At 40.3% G+C, this 18,977-nt stretch overlaps 1 protein-coding gene across 1 annotated transcript in view; it reads left to right on the top strand.

Moving 5' to 3' along the window:
* LOC125000974 (NACHT, LRR and PYD domains-containing protein 3-like) overlaps window positions 1-18,977 on the top strand; it is a 196,079-nt gene that overhangs the window by 148,601 nt on the left and 28,501 nt on the right. Inside the window, exons 5-16 of the mRNA XM_047576792.1 lie at window positions 5,559-5,605; window positions 5,726-5,827; window positions 6,554-6,632; window positions 6,776-7,001; window positions 7,140-8,925; window positions 9,028-9,201; window positions 11,132-11,305; window positions 12,440-12,613; window positions 14,216-14,392; window positions 15,280-15,453; window positions 16,338-17,099; window positions 17,563-17,801. Coding sequence (XP_047432748.1) covers window positions 5,559-5,605; window positions 5,726-5,827; window positions 6,554-6,632; window positions 6,776-7,001; window positions 7,140-8,925; window positions 9,028-9,201; window positions 11,132-11,305; window positions 12,440-12,613; window positions 14,216-14,392; window positions 15,280-15,453; window positions 16,338-16,356 — 3,132 coding nt within the window. The 3' untranslated portion in view covers window positions 16,357-17,099; window positions 17,563-17,801. The remainder of the gene's footprint in view (window positions 1-5,558; window positions 5,606-5,725; window positions 5,828-6,553; window positions 6,633-6,775; window positions 7,002-7,139; window positions 8,926-9,027; window positions 9,202-11,131; window positions 11,306-12,439; window positions 12,614-14,215; window positions 14,393-15,279; window positions 15,454-16,337; window positions 17,100-17,562; window positions 17,802-18,977) is intronic.

Genomic DNA, 18,977 nt, shown 5'->3' with positions numbered 1-18,977 from the left:
ATAACCGCACCGCGATGAGGAAAATAAAGAGTCAGGATAAAAATAAACTAGTCTTTGAAAATAAAACTCTTGGAAGAAGGACTGTTATTATTTTTACATTACATTTACATATTTAAAATAAAATGCTGTTAAAATATATGCGCTTGATATAAATAATAAATAATGTTTGAATTATAAACTCCAGTGCAGAAAGAGTATGGAAATTAATTATGATTATGTATATTATAATAATTTTTATCACTATAAAACACTTAATTATACTTGATGTACAGATGTAAAGATAAAACAATTGCGTGTGTAATTTGTATCTTTTTGTGTGAGTCTATAAATGTGCATTCATTCTTTTATTCAGTGGTGCATAATATATATCTTATGTTTTACTTTATTTGACATTTTTAATGAGCATGTATTTCCATGTCAAAGTTTCTCTTAGCCACAGCCAATGATTAGGAAAATCTAAATAAATTCTCCTAAATTCTTCAGTGATGATTCAGGTCAAAAGGCTGAATAATTTAAGTTGAGAAGGATAAATAAATAAAATGATATATGATAATTGTGGTTGATTGATGAGGTTGTTTGTTCACTGCCCTCCGGTGGCCACAGTTTGTAACTACACTTACGTCTTATGAAGTCGTTACACCCGAAGTATTGGGGTCAATAACTGTATAGAGTGAGTGAGTTTCAACATTGGGCAGTTTCAGAAGTGACTAGTGTCCAACACTCAGAGTGAAGCTGATAAATCAATGGTTCAATCAACAGAAAATCCAGCAGCATCAGTTCAGACAGTTGATTAGTTGTTGAAGTCATTGATCAGGGACCAATGAATACATCTTTTATTCTTTATTCAGGTTGATTGACTGCAGTTTGTCAGAGATCAGCTGTGATTCTCTGATCTCAGCTCTGAAGTTCAACCCCTCCCATCTGAAACATGTGGATCTGTATAAAGACGCCTCATCTCAGGAGGATTCAGATGTGAAGCTCGATCTAGTGAAGAGTCCAGGGTATAGACTGTGAGGTGAGTAGAGATTTGGAGTCGGTCCATGCTTGTTTTAGTCGTATTGTCATAAACACAGTTGGTATCAAAGCAAAGATGCTGTTGTGTTTCCTGTAAACCTGCAGCTGTTTTCCTCAGTGATTCATCCTGAAGCTTGTTGTGTTGATGTTTTTCAGGAAATAAATCTGAATTCCAGCGAGTCCTGATGATCCAGAGGTTGAATCAGAGATGATGCAGGAGGTCATGTGACCAGTCCATCTTCAAGTGTAGTCTAGCGCGATGAGGATTTAAGAGCATTATGGGATATAATAGAAGAGTTTCAGCTCACACAGTTCAAAGCACAATTATACTTTACTGAAATTTCAGAAATATCACTTTTATTGTGGGAAAACGTGTAATGGAAACGCAGCTATTGATGATTGTGTATATTTATGTTCCAACTATAATCTAAGGTGTACCTGCTCTTCTGTGTTTACCGTAGGTTCCAGTTATTTTACACTGTAAAAAGGAGTGGGTTCATTCAGAACATCTGCTTTATGTTTCATCTGCTTTACTCTTCACTTACTGGTTACAGGAACTTTATTTAAATATGTCTGGAAAATAGATTTAAGGACACAGAACCCTTCAGAAAAATGTTGTAAAAGGGAAAATTTTAATGTAAATTATGTGAAAATAGAGGGATTAATGTCACTTTGAGGTTTTCCATCAGGATAAATGCTGAAACATTGTTTGGTATATGGTTAAGTTTCTTCTTCTCCTACTTTAAAATCCAACTTGTTACAGAACATTTTGAAATGTCATTCAAACTATTGATTTTATTATAACTCATACAGATGTGAAACTTTAGATTTATTTCTGAATTTTGAAGTAATGTTTTTCATGTGTCACTGTCTGTAATTCTGGATTTCACCGAAACGTTAATAAACCGGCTGATGTCCAGTTTGTCTCTCCTTTGAACTTAATAAATACCTGCAGCATCACAGCAGCAGAAACAAGAAGTTCATCTATAAGTGATCATTTGCTTTTTTTTTAACTTCAGTAACACTGAATCAGTCAGGATCTGACCTGATCTGATTGAATCTGTTCTAACTTTGGACTTTTACAGTGTAGAAGTGTAAAGATCAGTCTACTTATTTTTCTTGTTGGCATTTTCACAGTGTGTCTGTGTCCTCTTCCCCTCGCCTCTCCAGATGTGGTGAGTGAGATCTGGGAGTCCCAGATCAGTGTCTCCAGAGAGACAGCACACTGTCCCTTCTTCTTCTCTCTAGGGAGGGACGACCCTCCCTTCACCCTCCTGCAGACCCTCCTACAGAGAGTCTGGGTGGAAGAGGTGAACCTCATCCTGGTGGCTCTGAATTGGCCCCACATGACTTGGTTCTCAAATGATTGCCTCCCTCCTACAGGGACATCCCTGGGAGCTCCCCCGTCGACGGGACCTTCTGTCCCAGACCCGAGGGACTCTCTTCCACCCTTTTCCCCAGAGAAGAGGTTGCTAGCCATGGGGCTGCCCCAAACGGTGGTTAGCACTCTGCAGGGAGCCCGGGCTCCATCAACTCGGGCAGCATATGCCTATCGTCGGGGAGTCTTTGAGTTGTGTTGCAATAAGAGACAGGTGGATCCCTTCTCTTGCACTGCCACTGACATACTCCAGTTCCTACAGGAACTACTGGAGGCTGGCAGGTCTCCCTCAACCCTTAGGGGAATGGTGGCAGTCTTAAAGGCAGCCCATGTGGGGCCATTCAAACTGGCAATAGGTTGCTGCGACCTGATTGCACAGTTCCTCAAAGGGGCACGTAGGGTGACTCCTTACCACAGGAGGCCTGCTGTCCCCCCATGGGATTTGGAGGTGGTGTTGTCAGAAATGCAGCATGAGCCATTTGAACCCCTGAAAACAGTGGAGCTGAAATGGATTTCTCTTAAAGTGGCATTCTTATTGGCAATTGTGCCAAAGGACTGGGAGAACTCCAGGCCCTTTCGGTCCATGAGGATTGCTGCCGCTTCTTGGCGAGTGATGCTGGGGTGGTGTTGCGCCCAAACCCTGCATTTCACCCAAAGGTCTGGTCCAACTCCCCTGCCAGTCAGTCCATGGAATTGCACCCCCACAACCCTACCCAGGATGGTGAGGCAGGGCGGATTGACTGGCCACTGCTGTGCCCTGTCAGGGCCCTAAGGATTTATATCCAAAGAACACGTGCCCACAGAGTGACAGACCAGCTCTTTGTCTGTTACAGACCCAACTGCCTTGGACAGCCAGTCTCGAAATCAAGGCGTTCGCATTGGGTTGTGAGTGAAATCCATAAGTCCTATGAAAGGGCATGCAGGCCTGCCCCAGTGGGGGTGCAGGCACACTCCACATGGGGCCTCGCCACTTCTTGGGCTTTGTGGTGAGGTGCCTCTTTGTTGGAGATTTGTACGGCGGGCTCTTGGTCGACCCCATCCACCTTTATTAGGAACCTACTGCATAAATATAGCAGCTGGCACTACATTCGCTGAGTATGTATTGGGCTCTAGTCAGTCGGACATGGCACTAGGCTCCATGCCTCCGTAACCAGGGCTCTGTTACAGAGTGGCCAGTTGAGACTTCACTTACTTACATGGCCTTAGCGTCTGGCGGGGCCAGGGTAGCCTTGGTAGCGTCTTACACCTTGGCTAATGGGGGATGCAATGTCATACCACTGTACAGGGTTGCACTTCTTTCCCTTATTTGAGCAGATGTGGTAGCACTCTGATGGCGGTGACGTCTCATTCGCACTCAACTGCCATGTTAGGCTCCCGTGGGAGGAGTCTGTCTTGGTTCCTCGCGACGTGTCTTACAGAGTCTCCATATGTATGGAATATGTAGGGTGGAGAGATAGTCTCAACTTGATAGAGAACGGATGGTTACATTGTAACCCAGGTTCTCTGAGTGGAGAGACTATCTCTCCACCACATGGCCGCTCTGGAACATGTTCCAGTCAAGGTTAATCAGCGAGGCCACCATCCGTTCTGTCTCAATCACAGGTGAACTGACCCTTGATCCAGGAAGTAGCTGACTCACTTGTTCAGTGTTCAGGTTGGAGTGGAGTCTTCTTCATCTCTCTGGACTGGTTAAATAAACTGTAAGTTTGATTTGTTTAAAGCTTTAACTTTGTCTTCAGTAACTTTAATGTTTGTTTCTGCTCTGTAATGTTTGTAAGAAGATGTTCACTTCTTATTTCATTATTAAGTTTGTGTCACTCTGTTTGAAGATCAGTCTACATTATTATTAGATAAATGATTCACTGGAATCAAACAATATGATGATCAGATTAAATTAAATTATTAAATCTTCATTAATCTGGATCCAGCCTCAGATTTTAATCTAAAGTTACTTTCACTTTCACCACCGTTGTGTCACAGATATTTTTCTCCGTGTAAACTCCGTTTATAATGTTTAACTCTTTAACATCAGTTTAGTTCCAACAGAAAAACTTTAGAAATAGTTCACGGTGACAGAGACGGAGCTGAAAACATAAAGTATACGAAGGAAGCGACTATTAATCTATCCGCCATTTTGTGTGTGTGTGTGTGTGTGTGTGTGTGTGTGTGTGTGTGTGTGTGTGTGTGTGTCTGTGTGTGTGACTATCTCCGGAGTGCCCTTTAATGCGCTTTTGTACGGACGTCACTCTGCTTCAGTTTAATCTAGTTTAGATAATTTATTCGTCATAATAACAACGCGTTTCCCCGTGTGCATCTTTATCGACATACAAGACACTTCACAGTCACTTCATTTAACAAACACTGAGACACTTTAAAATGTCTATATATCTCATGCCTGTGATTAAAGATTGGAGATTGGATAAGATTATTTTATTTTTATTTTATTCTGTTTTTTCTTTGACTCTTATTCTTATGTTTATGTCTAGTTCAAATATGTTCTGTTATCTTGGGACTCTTGGACAAAACAATTTCCCTGTGGGCATCAAATAAGTGATCTTGAATCTAGTTTAACTGCTTTTCATTTCTACAGCTTCATGTCTCCATCTAGTGGACTGATAGTAGAACAACAGCTGATAGTAGAGTCACTGTCTGACTTCATCCACTGACACTGATATGAATCAGAAAATAAGAACCAGTCACTGGAGGAGCAGCTGATGTTTTTACAGCAGAAATGAAGTCAAGGATTTGATGTTCAGGTGAATGATTTGTGTTTCCTCTGCAGGTGAAGGTAGAAAGTGTGTGTGAGCTGATGTGAATCCAGCAGCATGGATCAGTGTGAGGACAGAGAGGAGGGAGTCCCTCCCTCTAAAACCACTCTGAGTGGAGAACAGCATTTTAAACAGCAACATTTATCTGAGAAAAGGTAAGATAATGTTACAAGAATTACAGAAGTCAGTGAGCGCCCCCTTGTGTTCAGTCAGGTTTTCAGCTGGTCTCAGTGGTCCAGTTGGTCCACAGTGATCTGCTCTTTCTAGTTTTTAGAGCAGCTTCAGTAACTGTGAGGTAATGTTTTTCATGTTTGTCTCCTAGGAGTCATCAGAGAGAAGAATCTGACGACTTTAAACCTGAACCCAGCTGTGTGTCTATGAAGAGTGATCGATCAAAGGGTGTTGCCATTACTTTTAAAGGACAAGAACCTTCAACTGTAAAAAAGTAAAGAAGTAGTAACTGTCTTCTGGAGTTCAATGAAATACTATGTTCATTGTGTGAAGCTTCAGACTTTGTTGGACTTGTTAAATGTTGATAATTAGTGAATTTCTCTCAATCCATCAGGAAGCAGCAGAAACCTGAACCCAGCTGTGTGTCTATGAAGAGTGATCAATCAAAGGATGACCTCATTACCTTTAAAAGACAAGAACCCTCTACTTTGAAGAAGTAAGTTATGAATTAATTTAAAATTAACATCATGGTTAGATGTACTTCTGAGTACATCCTGCTACTATAGAGCCACAATACGTCTCTCCTGAACTAACTGTGGAAAATTCATGTTGTCATCATCGACTGGAAACACAAGCAGCACCTTTAGACTAGGTTACTGTGTGATGTCAGAGGCTTTCTGGGTTTATGTATGTTATGATATTTCTGTTGGACTTCGATAAGTTTCATCTCTTCCTTATTTAAACCTGATAAACTGAGGATTTCTCTCCATCTACCAGGAAATAACAGAAACCAGACTCACGAGAACCAAAACATGAACCCAGCTCTATGAAGAGAGATTAGTTGTTTAACTTTCAACAGCTACTGTAAGATAGAAATTAATTTCCAACACAACTAACTGATATCAGCACAACTGGTCTACAGTTCAGGAAGCCGTGTTTTTGTCCCTGTGGTGAAGTGATACTGTAACAGCTGTTTTAGAAAGAGAGAAAAAAATCTGATGATTGAGACATGTGGACTTTCTGTGATTCTCAGTCATCAGGTTTTTGATCAGTGGTTTCACCTCTTTATTTAACGTCACAGTAGAGATTATTCTGATCAGAACATTCACTACACAACACACTATCATTAATTCTCTGTGGTTTATGTTTGTAGGGAAAACACACATTGATTAGAGATGGTGGAGACAATAATGTGAACTAATTGTTGATGATTCATTCACAGAGTGAAGCAGCAGAGTTTAAATGTTCTCAGTGATCAGTCTGTTCATCAGCATCAAACACAGCTGGACTCCATATTTAAGGTCTGTACATGGACAACAACTACTTTCCATCATCTCCATGCTGCTCTTTGTAGACCAGTGGACTGTCAGTCTGTCCAACATGGATCTGATGTTTGTCTCCATGATTTCAGTCTGGTTCTCATTCAGATAGTTTTCTGTTCCAGATGCTGGAGGACAACATTGTGACTTTTGTGAAGAAGGAGCTGAAGAAGATTCAGAGGGATCTGAGTCCAGATTACCCAGAATGCTTAGAGAGTCAGAGGGAGGTTGAGGAGGTGTTGGAGGGTGAGGATGAAGAGCAGAGGAGGAGCAGAGACGCATTTGTGAACATCACGCTGAACTTCCTGAGGAGAATGAAGCAGGAGGAGCTGGCTGATCGTCTGCAGAGAAGTAAGAGGATTTATATGAACATTGAACCTGATGAATGAATTAAACATTTACTAATGTCTCAAGAGATGAAAACAAATATAACAAACAAATATTCAAAATAATTTATTCACTGATCTTATTTGTTGTTTGTTCCTTCAGAACATTTTGCTGCAGTTTGTCAACGTGAACTTAAATCTAGTCTGAAGGAGAAGTTCCAGTGTGTGTTTGAGGGGATTGCTAAAGCAGGAAAGTCAACTCTTCTGAATGAGATCTACACAGAGCTCTACATCACAGAGGGAGAGACTGCAGAGGTCAATGATGAACATGAGGTCAGACAGATTGAAACAGCATCCAGGAAACTAGACAGACCAGAAACAACCATCAGACCAGGAGACATCTTTAAAGCCTCACCTGGAAGACATGGACCAATCAGAAGAGTGATGACAAAGGGAGTGGCTGGCATTGGGAAAACAGTCTTAACACAGAAGTTCACTCTGGACTGGGCTGAAGACAAAGCCAACCAGGACATCTACTTCACATTTCCATTGACTTTCAGAGAGCTGAATGTGTTGAAAGAGAGAAAGTTCAGTTTGGTGGAACTTGTTCATCACTTCTTCACTGAAACCAAAGAAGCAGGAATCTGCAGCTTTGAAGAGTTCCAGGTTGTGTTCATCTTTGACGGTCTGGATGAGTGTCGACTTCCTCTGGACTTCCACAAGACTGAGATGCTGACTGATGTTACAGAGTCCACCTCAGTGGATGTGCTGCTGACAAACCTCATCAGGGGGAAACTGCTTCCCTCTGCTCACCTCTGGATAACCACACGACCTGCAGCAGCCAATCAGATCCCTCCTGAGTGTGTTGACATGGTGACAGAGATCAGAGGGTTCAATGACCCCCAGAAGGAGGAGTACTTTAGGAAGAGATTCAGAGATGAGGAGCAGGCCAGCAGCATCATCTCCCACATCAAGACATCACGAAGCCTCCACATCATGTGTCACATCCCAGTCTTCTGCTGGATCTCTGCTACAGTTCTGGAGGATGTGTTGAAAACCAGAGAGAGAGGAGAGCTGCCCAAGACCCTGACTGAGATGTACATCCACTTCCTGGTGGTTCAGACCAAAGTGAAGAAGGTCAAGTATGATGGAGGATCTGAGACAGATCCACACTGGAGTCCAGAGACCAAGGAGATGATTGAGTCTCTGGGAAAAATGGCTTTCGATCAGCTGCTGAAAGGAAACCTGATCTTCTATGAATCAGACCTGACAGAGTGTGGCATCGATATCAGAGCAGCCTCAGTGTACTCAGGAGTGTTGACACAGATCTTTATAGAGGAGAGAGGACTGTACCAGGACAAGGTGTTCTGCTTCGTCCATCTGAGTGTTCAGGAGTTTCTGGCTGCTCTACATGTTCATCAGACCTTCATCAACTCTTCTGTCAATCTGATGGAAGAACAAAAAACTACTTCCTGGATGTCTAAAATGTTTATCAAACCAAATCTGACACATCTCCACCAGAGTGCTGTGAACAAAGCCTTACAGAGTCCAAATGGACACCTGGACTTGTTCCTCCGCTTCCTCCTGGGTCTTTCACTGGAGACTAATCAGACTCTTCTACAAGGTCTGATGAAGCAAACAAAGACTGAGGAAACAGTCCAGTTCATCAAGAAGAAGATCAGTGAGGATCTGTCTGTAGAGAGAAGCATCAACCTGTTCCACTGTCTGAATGAACTGAATGATCGTTCTCTAGTGGAGGAGATCCAACAGTCCCTGAAATCAGGACGTCTCTACACTGATCAAATGTCTCCTGCTCAGTGGTCAGCTCTGGTCTTCATCTTACTGTCATCAGAAAATAATCTGGATGAGTTTGACCTGAAGAAATACTCTGGTTCAGAGGAAGCTCTTCTGAGGCTGCTGCCAGTGGTCAAAGCCTCCAACAAAGCTTTGTGAGTACAGAGATAGTTTTAGTCATTAATAGATACACAGCAATCTTTAAACTGAGGGAAATAAAAGTCTGACTAGTTCTTTATATTTTATCTTCTCTGCAGACTCAGTGGCTGTAACCTCTCAAAAAGAAGCTGTGAAGCTCTGTCCTCAGTTCTCAGCTCCCAGTCCTCTAATCTGACAGAACTGGACCTGAGTAACAACGACCTGGAGGATTCAGGAGTGGAGCAGCTGTGCACTGGACTGGAAAGTCCAGACTGTAAACTGGAGACTCTGAGGTCAGTTCAGACTGCTTTGTTTTTCATTTATGTTTTTATTTCAGCTTTTATTCATTTTATTGAATTATTATTGATTGAAGACAGAAAATCCTGTTTTATCAGTTCTCTTGTCAGGTTTGGTGGAAATTCACATGAAAAGACACAAAGTCAGAACATTTCAGGTTTTTGTTTAATTTTCATCTATAGATGAGTTAACACATTAAATGAGTTATTGTAGTCAGTAATCATTCTTTCTTTTCATACTGTCTGTGAAGAAATCTCCTGATATTCTGAGTCCAATGTGACCAGATGGAGGACTAACTCTACAGTGTTGTTCTGTGAATGAATGATTGTAAAGTTGATCTTAAACTAATCTCCTGCTGCAGCAGTCTGAGCTCCACAGATCCAGTCAGTAACTTTGTGTTTTCACGAACAGAAACTAAAAGAGAGAACTTTGTTCTACAACAATTCAATGAATGAGACGATGTCAGACTGAAGCTTCATGTTAGTGTCAGTGATCCACAATAATTGAGACATATACTACCAGTCAAAATGTTGGACACACCTTCTCATTTAATGTTTTTTTTTTGTCTTATTTTCACGACTATTTACATGTAGATTCTCTCTAAGGCATTAAATAAGTGTCAAATAATTCTAAACATGTTTTATCTTGCAGATTCTTCAAAATAGCCAACTTTTGCTACAGTTACTGCTTTGCTCACTCTTGGTGATTTCTATATGAGCTTCATGAGGTACTCACCTGAAATGGTTTTCCATCAATCTTGAAGGAGTTCCCAGACATACTGAGCACTTATTGACCCTTTTGCCTTAACTCTGTGGTCCATCTCATCCCAAACCATCTGGATTGGGTTTAGGTCCGATGAGTGTGGAGGCCAGGCCAGTCCATCACTCTCCTTCTTCATCAAATAGCTCTTATACAGTCTGGAGGTGTGTTTGGGGTCATTGTCCTGTTGAAAAATAAATGCCATCATGCTTCCTCCTCCATGCTTCACAGTGGGAACCATCCATGTAGAAACCATTCACACATCTCAAATTTGACTCATCAGACCAAAGCACAGATTTCCACTGGTCTAAATATCCTCTGCTTGTTATTTTTCCTTAGTCGTGGTTTCTTAGCAGCTGTTTGACCATAAACCTGATTCTCCTCTGAACAGTTGATGTAGAGATGTGTCTGCTACTAAAACTCTGTGTGGTATTTATCTGGGCTCTAATCTGAGGTGCTGTTAACTTGTTAATTCAGAGGCTGGTGACTCAGCAGCAGAGGTGACTCTTCGTCTTCTTTTCCTGGGATCCTCATGTCAACCAGTTTGGGGACTCATTCAAAGTTTTTGCTGATTTCCAGACTGACCTCCAGTCCTTAAAGTAATGATGGGCTGTCCTTTCTCTTTTCTTAGCTGATTGGTTCTTGCCATGATATAAATTGTAACCGTTGTCAAATAGGGCTGTCAGCTGTGTACAAACCTGACTTCTACACAACACAACTGATTGTCCCTACTTTATTAAGAAGGCAAGAAAACAAATGAACCCTGACAAGGCTCAAAAATCATGAAGCTCATTGAGAGAAGGTCAAAGGTTTTCAGAGATGTCAATTAAACAAAGAGTGGCTACTTTGAGGAATCTAAAATGTAAAACATATTTAAAAAACATATTTTATTTGCTGCATAATTCCATATATCTTGCTTTGAATATTCAATATATTTCGTTTGTATCTACAATGTAGAAAGAAGTAAAATTAAAGAGAAAACATTGAATGAGAAGGTGTGTTCAACCTTTGACTGGTACTTGGGTTCAGCTACACATTTAAAACCTGAACACATCTTATTATTGTTTATTCAGATTGAAGTCCTGCAGGTCAAGATTCTTAATGAAATATTAAATGAATTAATGATACACAGACCTTCTAACCTAACATCTTTTATTCTTCATTCAGTTTGAACAGCTGCAGTTTGTCAGACATCAGCTGTGATTATCTGGTCTCAGCTCTGAAGTCCAACCCCTCCCATCTGAAACATCTGGACCTGAGTAACAACTACCTGAAAGATTCAGGAGTGAAACATCTGTGTGGTTTTCTGGAGAGTCCAGACTGTAGACTGGAGACTCTGAGGTCAGACATCATGTTTTATTTGTGTGTTCAGATTAATATGATGTGAAAGTTGTGTTGACACTAATCTACAGACATCAGGCTAATATTCTACTGATCCACACTGAGGATCTTCATGATAAACTCTGTTTTCTTCTTCTGTGGTTTAGTCCATTGACTTTGGCAGAGTTATGTTGAGCGACACATTTAAAACCATAGAAGAAGAAAAATCCTCCACTGGATGATTCATTCTGAAACTATAACACACTTGAAGTTCACCTATAATTTCACCTCATGTTTTCAGATTCAAACCACAACAACAACTAATATTTTTTCTGTTATTAATGAAGCTGTCTGTGAGGGACCGAGCTGCAAAGCAACAGGAGTCGCAGTTGGATTTGGAAAAATACAGGTTTTATTTATCCAAAAAAATAGGAAAACAATTTATAAAAACAAGCAGTTAATTATGGGCCCATAAAAGAGGTCAAATAAACAAAAGTGAACTCAGGCTATAATGCTACAGCAACCTGACAAACCAACTGACCTAACGAACAGACAACAAAGGGGACTTATATAGTGGCTGATCAGACCAATTACACACAATGGGAACAACATAAAACACCAACACATTAACTAACAACACGGGACAGTTTGTTTCCCAGTCAAATAAACATAATAAACCAACCCCAAAATATTTAAATCACAAATTCAAACATAATGAAATACACAAAATAGTTAAACCAATTAACCCCAATCCCCCCTGTTGCAACAGGCTCTTGGTACGACCTTATTAGCACTTCCTGCATTTAAACCCACAGTTTCCTGGGGGCCGTCCTTTTGCCAGATGCCCCCAGCAGCAGAAGCCAGCCTTGAGTCTATAAAATGTCAGTCCTGCAAAATGACGAATTTTATCTGATTTCAAAGTGACGTCTTCAAATGTCTCATTTTGTCCAAAATTGAAAATATTCAGTTTACTCTGATTGGCTGAATGACAACCACATGACAATGAACCTCACTGAGACACAGAGACACAATTTAAAATGTGATGATGTCACCAAATATGGTTCCTTGCCCCATAAAGGGTTAAACTTAATGAAATATCAAATGAATGAATGATACACAGACCTTCTAATATAACATCTTTTATTCTTCATTCAGTTTGAACAGCTGCAGTTTGTCAGAGATCAGCTGTGATTATCTGGTCTCAGCTCTGAAGTCCAACCCCTCCCATCTGAAACATCTGGACCTGAGTAACAACAAGCTGAAGCATTCAGGAGTGAATCATCTGTGTGGTTTTCTGGAGAGTCCAGACTGTAGACTGGAGACTCTGAGGTCAGACATCATGTTTTATTTGTGTGTTCAGATTAATATGATGTGAAAGTTGTGTTGACACTAATCTACAGACATCAGGCTGATATTCTACTGATCCACACTGAGGATCTTCATGGTAAAGACACTTTACACTAGATTTAATTTGGATTTGGCCTGATAACTTATGAAACTATTGTAAAGATAAATGACAGATGAATCAAAAATGAAATGTATTTTCATGTTTAATCTTAATTTAAATGTCTCCATCATAACATGAACATATTTTAGAGTCTTGATCATCATTTTGATTTTCACCTTCAGTTTCATCTCACCTTTTTCAAATTAAAACCACAACAACAACTAATATTTTCTGTTATTAATGAAGCTGTCCATTATTGAAATACTTGAGTCTGTAAAAATATCAATCATCATGCAAAATATTGATCCAACTTTCTCAGACTTTATGGTGATGTCTCCAGATTTCTGTTTTTATCCCAAACCAGAAATATTCAGTTTACTGTGATAGACAATATAAAATGTTCCCAGTGAATGAAGTGGAAACAGTTTAGTTTTTCTGTTTGATCAATGACTCAAACCATCATCACGATGGTTCAGCCCTAGAAGCTGCAATCAGAAGCTGCAACACCAACAACTGCATCACCTTGGACACTGTTTTGCTACTTTTGTACATTAGTTCATGATGGTAATTATGTAAATCTTTTGAATACACTGTTTATTTTATCTGACTAGATCATATTTTTTTTTTTTTTTATTTTAATCTAATCTCATTTTATTTTGTCTTTCTTGTGGTTTTCAAGAGTGTTACTTTTTTGTGCAACAAAACTACTGTGACCAAGTCATTTCCCTCATGGATCATTAAAGTCTGTCTAAGTCTAAACATGTATTTAGACCATATGAACACAGGAGCTGATTCAGACACTTGTTAACATCATCACATTAGACAACATTAGGACACTTTTTCATGGTACCTAATAAATCATTTCTACTCAGAGTTCATGTAGAGGTGGACCTTGTAGACCACATTAGACCCTGATTAGACCTGTGAATGTTTCCTTGATCGTCTCTGATTGGCTGAATGAAAACTACATGACAATGAACCTCACTGAGAGACACAGACACACAATTTAAAATGTGATGATGTCACCAAATATGGTTCCTTGCCCCATAAAGGGTTAAAAAATTGGTAACCTCATTTATTATCGTATGATAAGAAAATGTTCTAAGTAATAACACTTAAATATTCTTTTCTTATTTCTTCATACACTTTCATTCAGTATTTATTCATAATTTACTGATTGTCAGAATGAAGGACTTATTGTGAAATTCCTTTCAGTTTATTTTGAAGGGCTGTAGCTTTGAATCCACATACAGAGAATCACCATGAATGTTAGTTTTAACTTAATTACTTGGTAGAGATGTCTTCTACCTTTAGAGTTACACTTTTATTTCCATCACAAAAGTCACAAAATGAATAAATTAATAAATATCAAGATATAATTTGTTCCTGGGCCTGAATGTTTCATTTTAAGTTTCTTAAGGAAATATCAAATGAATGAATGATACACAGACCTTATGACCTAACATCTTTTATCTTTTATTCAGACTGAGTTGCTGCAGTTTATCAAAGATCAGCTGTGATTATCTGGTCTCAGCTCTGAAGTCCAACCCCTCCCATCTGAAACATCTGGGCCTGAGTCTCAACTTGTACCTGAAGGATCCAGGAGTGAAACATCTGTGTGGTTTTCTGAAGAGTCCAGACTGTAGACTGGAGACTCTGAGGTCAGACATCATGTTTTATTTGTGTGCTGATGACTCTGTAGTGGTAGGGTGTGTTAGAGATGGACAGGAGGCGAAGTATAGGACACTTACCACAGACTTTGTGAAGTGGTCCCAGGCAAACCACCTACTCTGAATGTTGACAAGATCACAGAGCTGGAAGAGGTCACCAGTGGAGCTCATCCCCATCCAGGGCCTGGAGGTGGAAGTAGTGGACCACTACGATGCAGTGTACAAGAAGGGCCTGAGTAGACTCTACTTTCTCAGGAAGCTCAGGTCTTTCAACGTGTGCAGTGAATTACTAGAGTCTTTCTACCAGTCTGTTGTAGCGAGTGCCCTGTTCTTTCCTGTGGTTTGTTAGGAGAGTAGTAGCAGCAAAAAAGACGCACCAGCAAATTGATCTGAAAGACTGGACATGCGATCGGTAGAGAGTTGGAGTCATTTGTCTCAGTGAGGGACAGGAGGACACTGGATAAACTGCTCTCCATTATGGACAATCCATCCCAGTAACCCAACAATAGAGGGTCAGAGGAGCTCATCCTCCAGCAGAATGATTCAGCTCCACTGCCACAGTGAACACTGCACAAGTTATTTTATTCCATCTGTCTTTATTCCATCTAAGTTGTGTTGACACTAATCTACAGACATCAGGCTGATATTCTACTTGATTAACTTTGACGTCTCATCAAAAAACTGATCAATTTCACATGAATCGGTGATGAAATGCATCGTCATGTTTAGTCATAAATGTCAGACGTTTGTTTTTTGGTCAACATGAGTTTGTAGCGATGGATCCACTGGTCGTCTGACACCAGAATGAATAATAACAAAACAACAGCAATAATGTCTGAACTTTTTCCTTTCAACTTCTCTTTTTACTCTTTATTCAGTTTGAGGGGCTGCTGTTTGTCAGAGATAAACTGTAATTCTCTGGTCTCAGCTCTGAAGTCCGACCCCTCCCATCTGAAACATCTGGACCTGAGTCTCAACAACCTGCAGTATTCAGATGTGAAGCAGCTTCTTGATCTTGTGAAGAGTCCAGACTGTAGACTGGAGACTCTGAGGTGAGTGGAGGGTTGAAGTCAGTTTATTCTTCTTTCAGTAGTTTTGTACTAGACACAGAATCTAAAGTGTTTCCTGGAAACCTGCTGCTGTTTTCTTCAGAGATGCTGTCAGAGGAGAATGGAGACAGACTGGACAGAAAGACAGAGACAACAGTCAGACAATCAGATCATCCTGAAGCTTGTTGTGTTGATGTTTTCAGGAAATAAATGTGGATTCCAGCTGACAGCCTTACTAGATGAATAGAGACAGTGGTCCTCATTGATCAGATCTGATCTCAGACTCTTTGTTCTCTCACCTCAAAACTAAACAACTGATCAGTTTCATCTTTGTCACAGCTCTGAGATCAGTCTGACTGAAGCCTGTAAATCACAGAACCATCATTACATTTAGTAACCATGTGGTCTTTCTACGGAGCAGAACCTCTGCTGAGGTCCAGTCATCACATCTGTATCTCTGTCATTAGTTTCATCAGATACCTTCAATGTTTCTTAGTCAGCTGATGCTTCAGAAACACATGAGATGTTCATCAACACACTCAGACTCTTTATTGAAATGGAACAGCTGTAAATCCATCACTAAAGTGTTTGTGCAGTAATGAAGCGTTGATGAGTCTCAGCAGTTTATTTCCTCTGTGGACTTGAGAGAAATGTGCAGAGGAAACAGACTTGATGCTAAAAGTCTGTGCAGGTCTGTGAGCTTCCAGCTCCAACACGTTAACATGAAGCTGAAAGGAAGCTGGCTGAGCTCCACAGCTGCTCTGAACAGGACTGAAGTCCCTGCTGCTCTTTATACTGGATGTGCTGCATCACTGACTGACACCTGATAAAAAGAGTCTCTGGAAACACTAAATCATTTCCTCTCTTCTTTCTTCTTCTCTCTCCAGATGTTGGCCATTGTTCTAAACAGGACAGTATGTGAGCTGAGAGAGGATGAGCTGAGTCCTGATGATCCAGAGGTTGAATCAGCAGCAGCTTGTGTGTAGAGAGACTCTGACTGGAAAATGTTACTGAGAGGTGGAGTCAAGAGATTAAAGATCCTCAACAGAGCTGCACAAACTATTAACACCAACAAGTAAAGACCAGTCCCTCTCCTGAATTATTGGACACATTAATCAACCAGCATCAACAGTCTTTCTATATTTATGATGTTGCTCCGATGATGCTTTATTTTATTTATGGATTTCGAACATGAGAAAAACTACAAAAACAATGTTAACATATCCAAAACGGAGTAGGAAAAAGCTTTTTAATCCTCCCTCTTCTTCTTTCTCAGTAATTAATGATCAGTTTCTTAGTTTCCATTTTTTTACAGTTCATGTTCTAGTTTCCATTTTTTACAGTGTACGTTAGGCGCTAGCTGTAGTTCAATGATGTGGCCACTGGAGGGCAGTGATCGTGATGGTTTCTCTGGTCGTTATTAAAGCAATATCATGTAGTTCATCGTTTCACCACCAGATGGAGAAAATTTGTCACCGGTCATTTTACTATCAAAGAAGAAGAAACCGGAAGTAGTGAACAGGTGTTGATCAGTCAATGGTGTTGATTGATTAACCTGATTAATGTTGAGTTAGCAACTGACTTTGGTCTCACTGTATAGGGAACAAATAAGTAAAACCCGACATGAAGACACTGAGAGTTATATCCAGGTACAGTAATATTATTTGTTAAAGTTGACTTCCTGTTCGTGTTTAGCTGTTAGCTTTGAAGCTAATAGAGGAGGAGCTTGTGTTGTTTTGCTAAAGTTAAGAAGAAATATTATGTAGCTTTACACCTGCTTCATCCCAAATAAACTGGTTTGAGCATTAATTTAATATTAACACGGTTCAGGTAAACACGACATAACAAATATTTATCTACTATTTTAAACGACGTGTCATCAGTGTAAGATGGAGAAGAAATGTGAACATGTCCATATAAAACCAAAGCAGGAGCCTCCAGTTCTTCATGGTAAAGTCATCTTTTTGTTTCCTTGTTTGTGTCTGACCAGCAGTCTGCAGCCTAAAGACACTCAGTTTATCATAGAAATCACAGGTGGACACGCAACGTTTTATATTTCAAGCCTAAATGATGTGAAATGAAGAACAGTGACGTGATGTGTGTTTACTGCAGGTGGAGAACATGCTGATGGATCACCACAACCAGAGCAGCCCTCAGGACGACACCACGACAAGAACCTGGACGGGAGGATCTGAGGGGAAAGATTCAGGTGGAGAAATCCCTCCTGAGAAAATCTAAATGTCAACCAGAAATCCTGATGAACAACAAACAACATTAAAGAAACTGTACAGTGAAGAAGAACATTAGAAACCAGGTCCCTGCTCCTCTCCAGTGTAAAAGCTCCTCCTCATGTTAGTACATGTTTTCATATTATATCACTGTATGTACTCGAAGTAGCTTAGTTTTCATTCATCTTTCTGTATATTTTAGCTTTGTAGGAATTAAGGATCTGCAGCGAAAACGAATGAACTCATTTCCTTTTGAATAGTTTTTTAATCATATTTTCATAAATCTGAAATGTTTTCCTTGTTGAGTGCTGCAAACATTTGATGCTGTAACTAATCAGAAGCTGTGTGTAAACTCTTGTTGTTTTGCTCCAAAGAATCTGTCAGACGTGAAAAGTTGTGCAGTAATTTTCATATTTAATAAAAGAAAGAAAAAGCTGCTGGATGTGTTTCTGTGCTTCTGTGGCTTTAAAGTGTTCAGGTCTTTGATAATGTTGAGATTCAGGAATCTGTCCAGTGAAGAAAAGATTTAATTCATAGATGAAACTCTAAGAAGAATTCTTCTGCTCGTGTGCATTTAACTCAAAGTTAAACTAAAGATCTCCAGATGAGCTCAAAGAGCTGTGGCTGTTAGAAGGTTCAGACATTTGGAGGTGGAGGGTTAGTGGCTGTAAAAACACTGAGAGACTGTGTCTTCAGTCTTCAGCTGCTTCACTGGTCCAACACTCAAAGCTTCTCCAGAGTCCAGAGGAGAGTCTGAGGTTGAGAGTCTTCAGGTTGAGGGAGTCACTGACTGAACGGCTCAGGGAGTCGGGAGTGGAATCAAGAGCTGAACAGCTCCTCAGAGGGGCGGAGTCTGTGGGAGGCGGAGCCAACTTTTTTATTTTTTCTAAAATCTGAAATATTTCCCCAAAATTAGATGACAAATATACCAAAAAATGGTGGAAAAGGTGTAAGAAAGTGGCTCAGGGAGCAAGAACAAGGGTTGGAGGTACAGAGGTTGTGGGTTCAAGTCCCACAGAGACTTGTTTTATTTTACAATGACAAGCATACAAGCTTATTTATAAAACTTGGTCTCGAACCTGCAACCTCCAGATTTGGAGGCTGCTTTTTAACGCACCGAGCTACTTCTCAACTTGAAAACATAACATTTTTAACTTCTATTTCTGGTTGAAGTGGCCGAAAGCTCAAAAAAGGCGACTACCCAGCTCCAGGCAGGAGCCAGCGGGCTCTGGGTTTTTAGTGTAGAGGTAAAGTAAAGGGTTTGATATCGGGAGGCCGGGGTTCAAGTCTCGACATTCA

The sequence above is a fragment of the Mugil cephalus genome, chromosome 23 (genome assembly GCF_022458985.1).
Source record: "Mugil cephalus isolate CIBA_MC_2020 chromosome 23, CIBA_Mcephalus_1.1, whole genome shotgun sequence".
Taxonomy (NCBI): Eukaryota; Metazoa; Chordata; class Actinopteri; order Mugiliformes; family Mugilidae; genus Mugil; species Mugil cephalus.
Note: the sequence above shows the minus strand (reverse complement) of the source record. Positions and strands in the feature narration are given on the sequence as shown.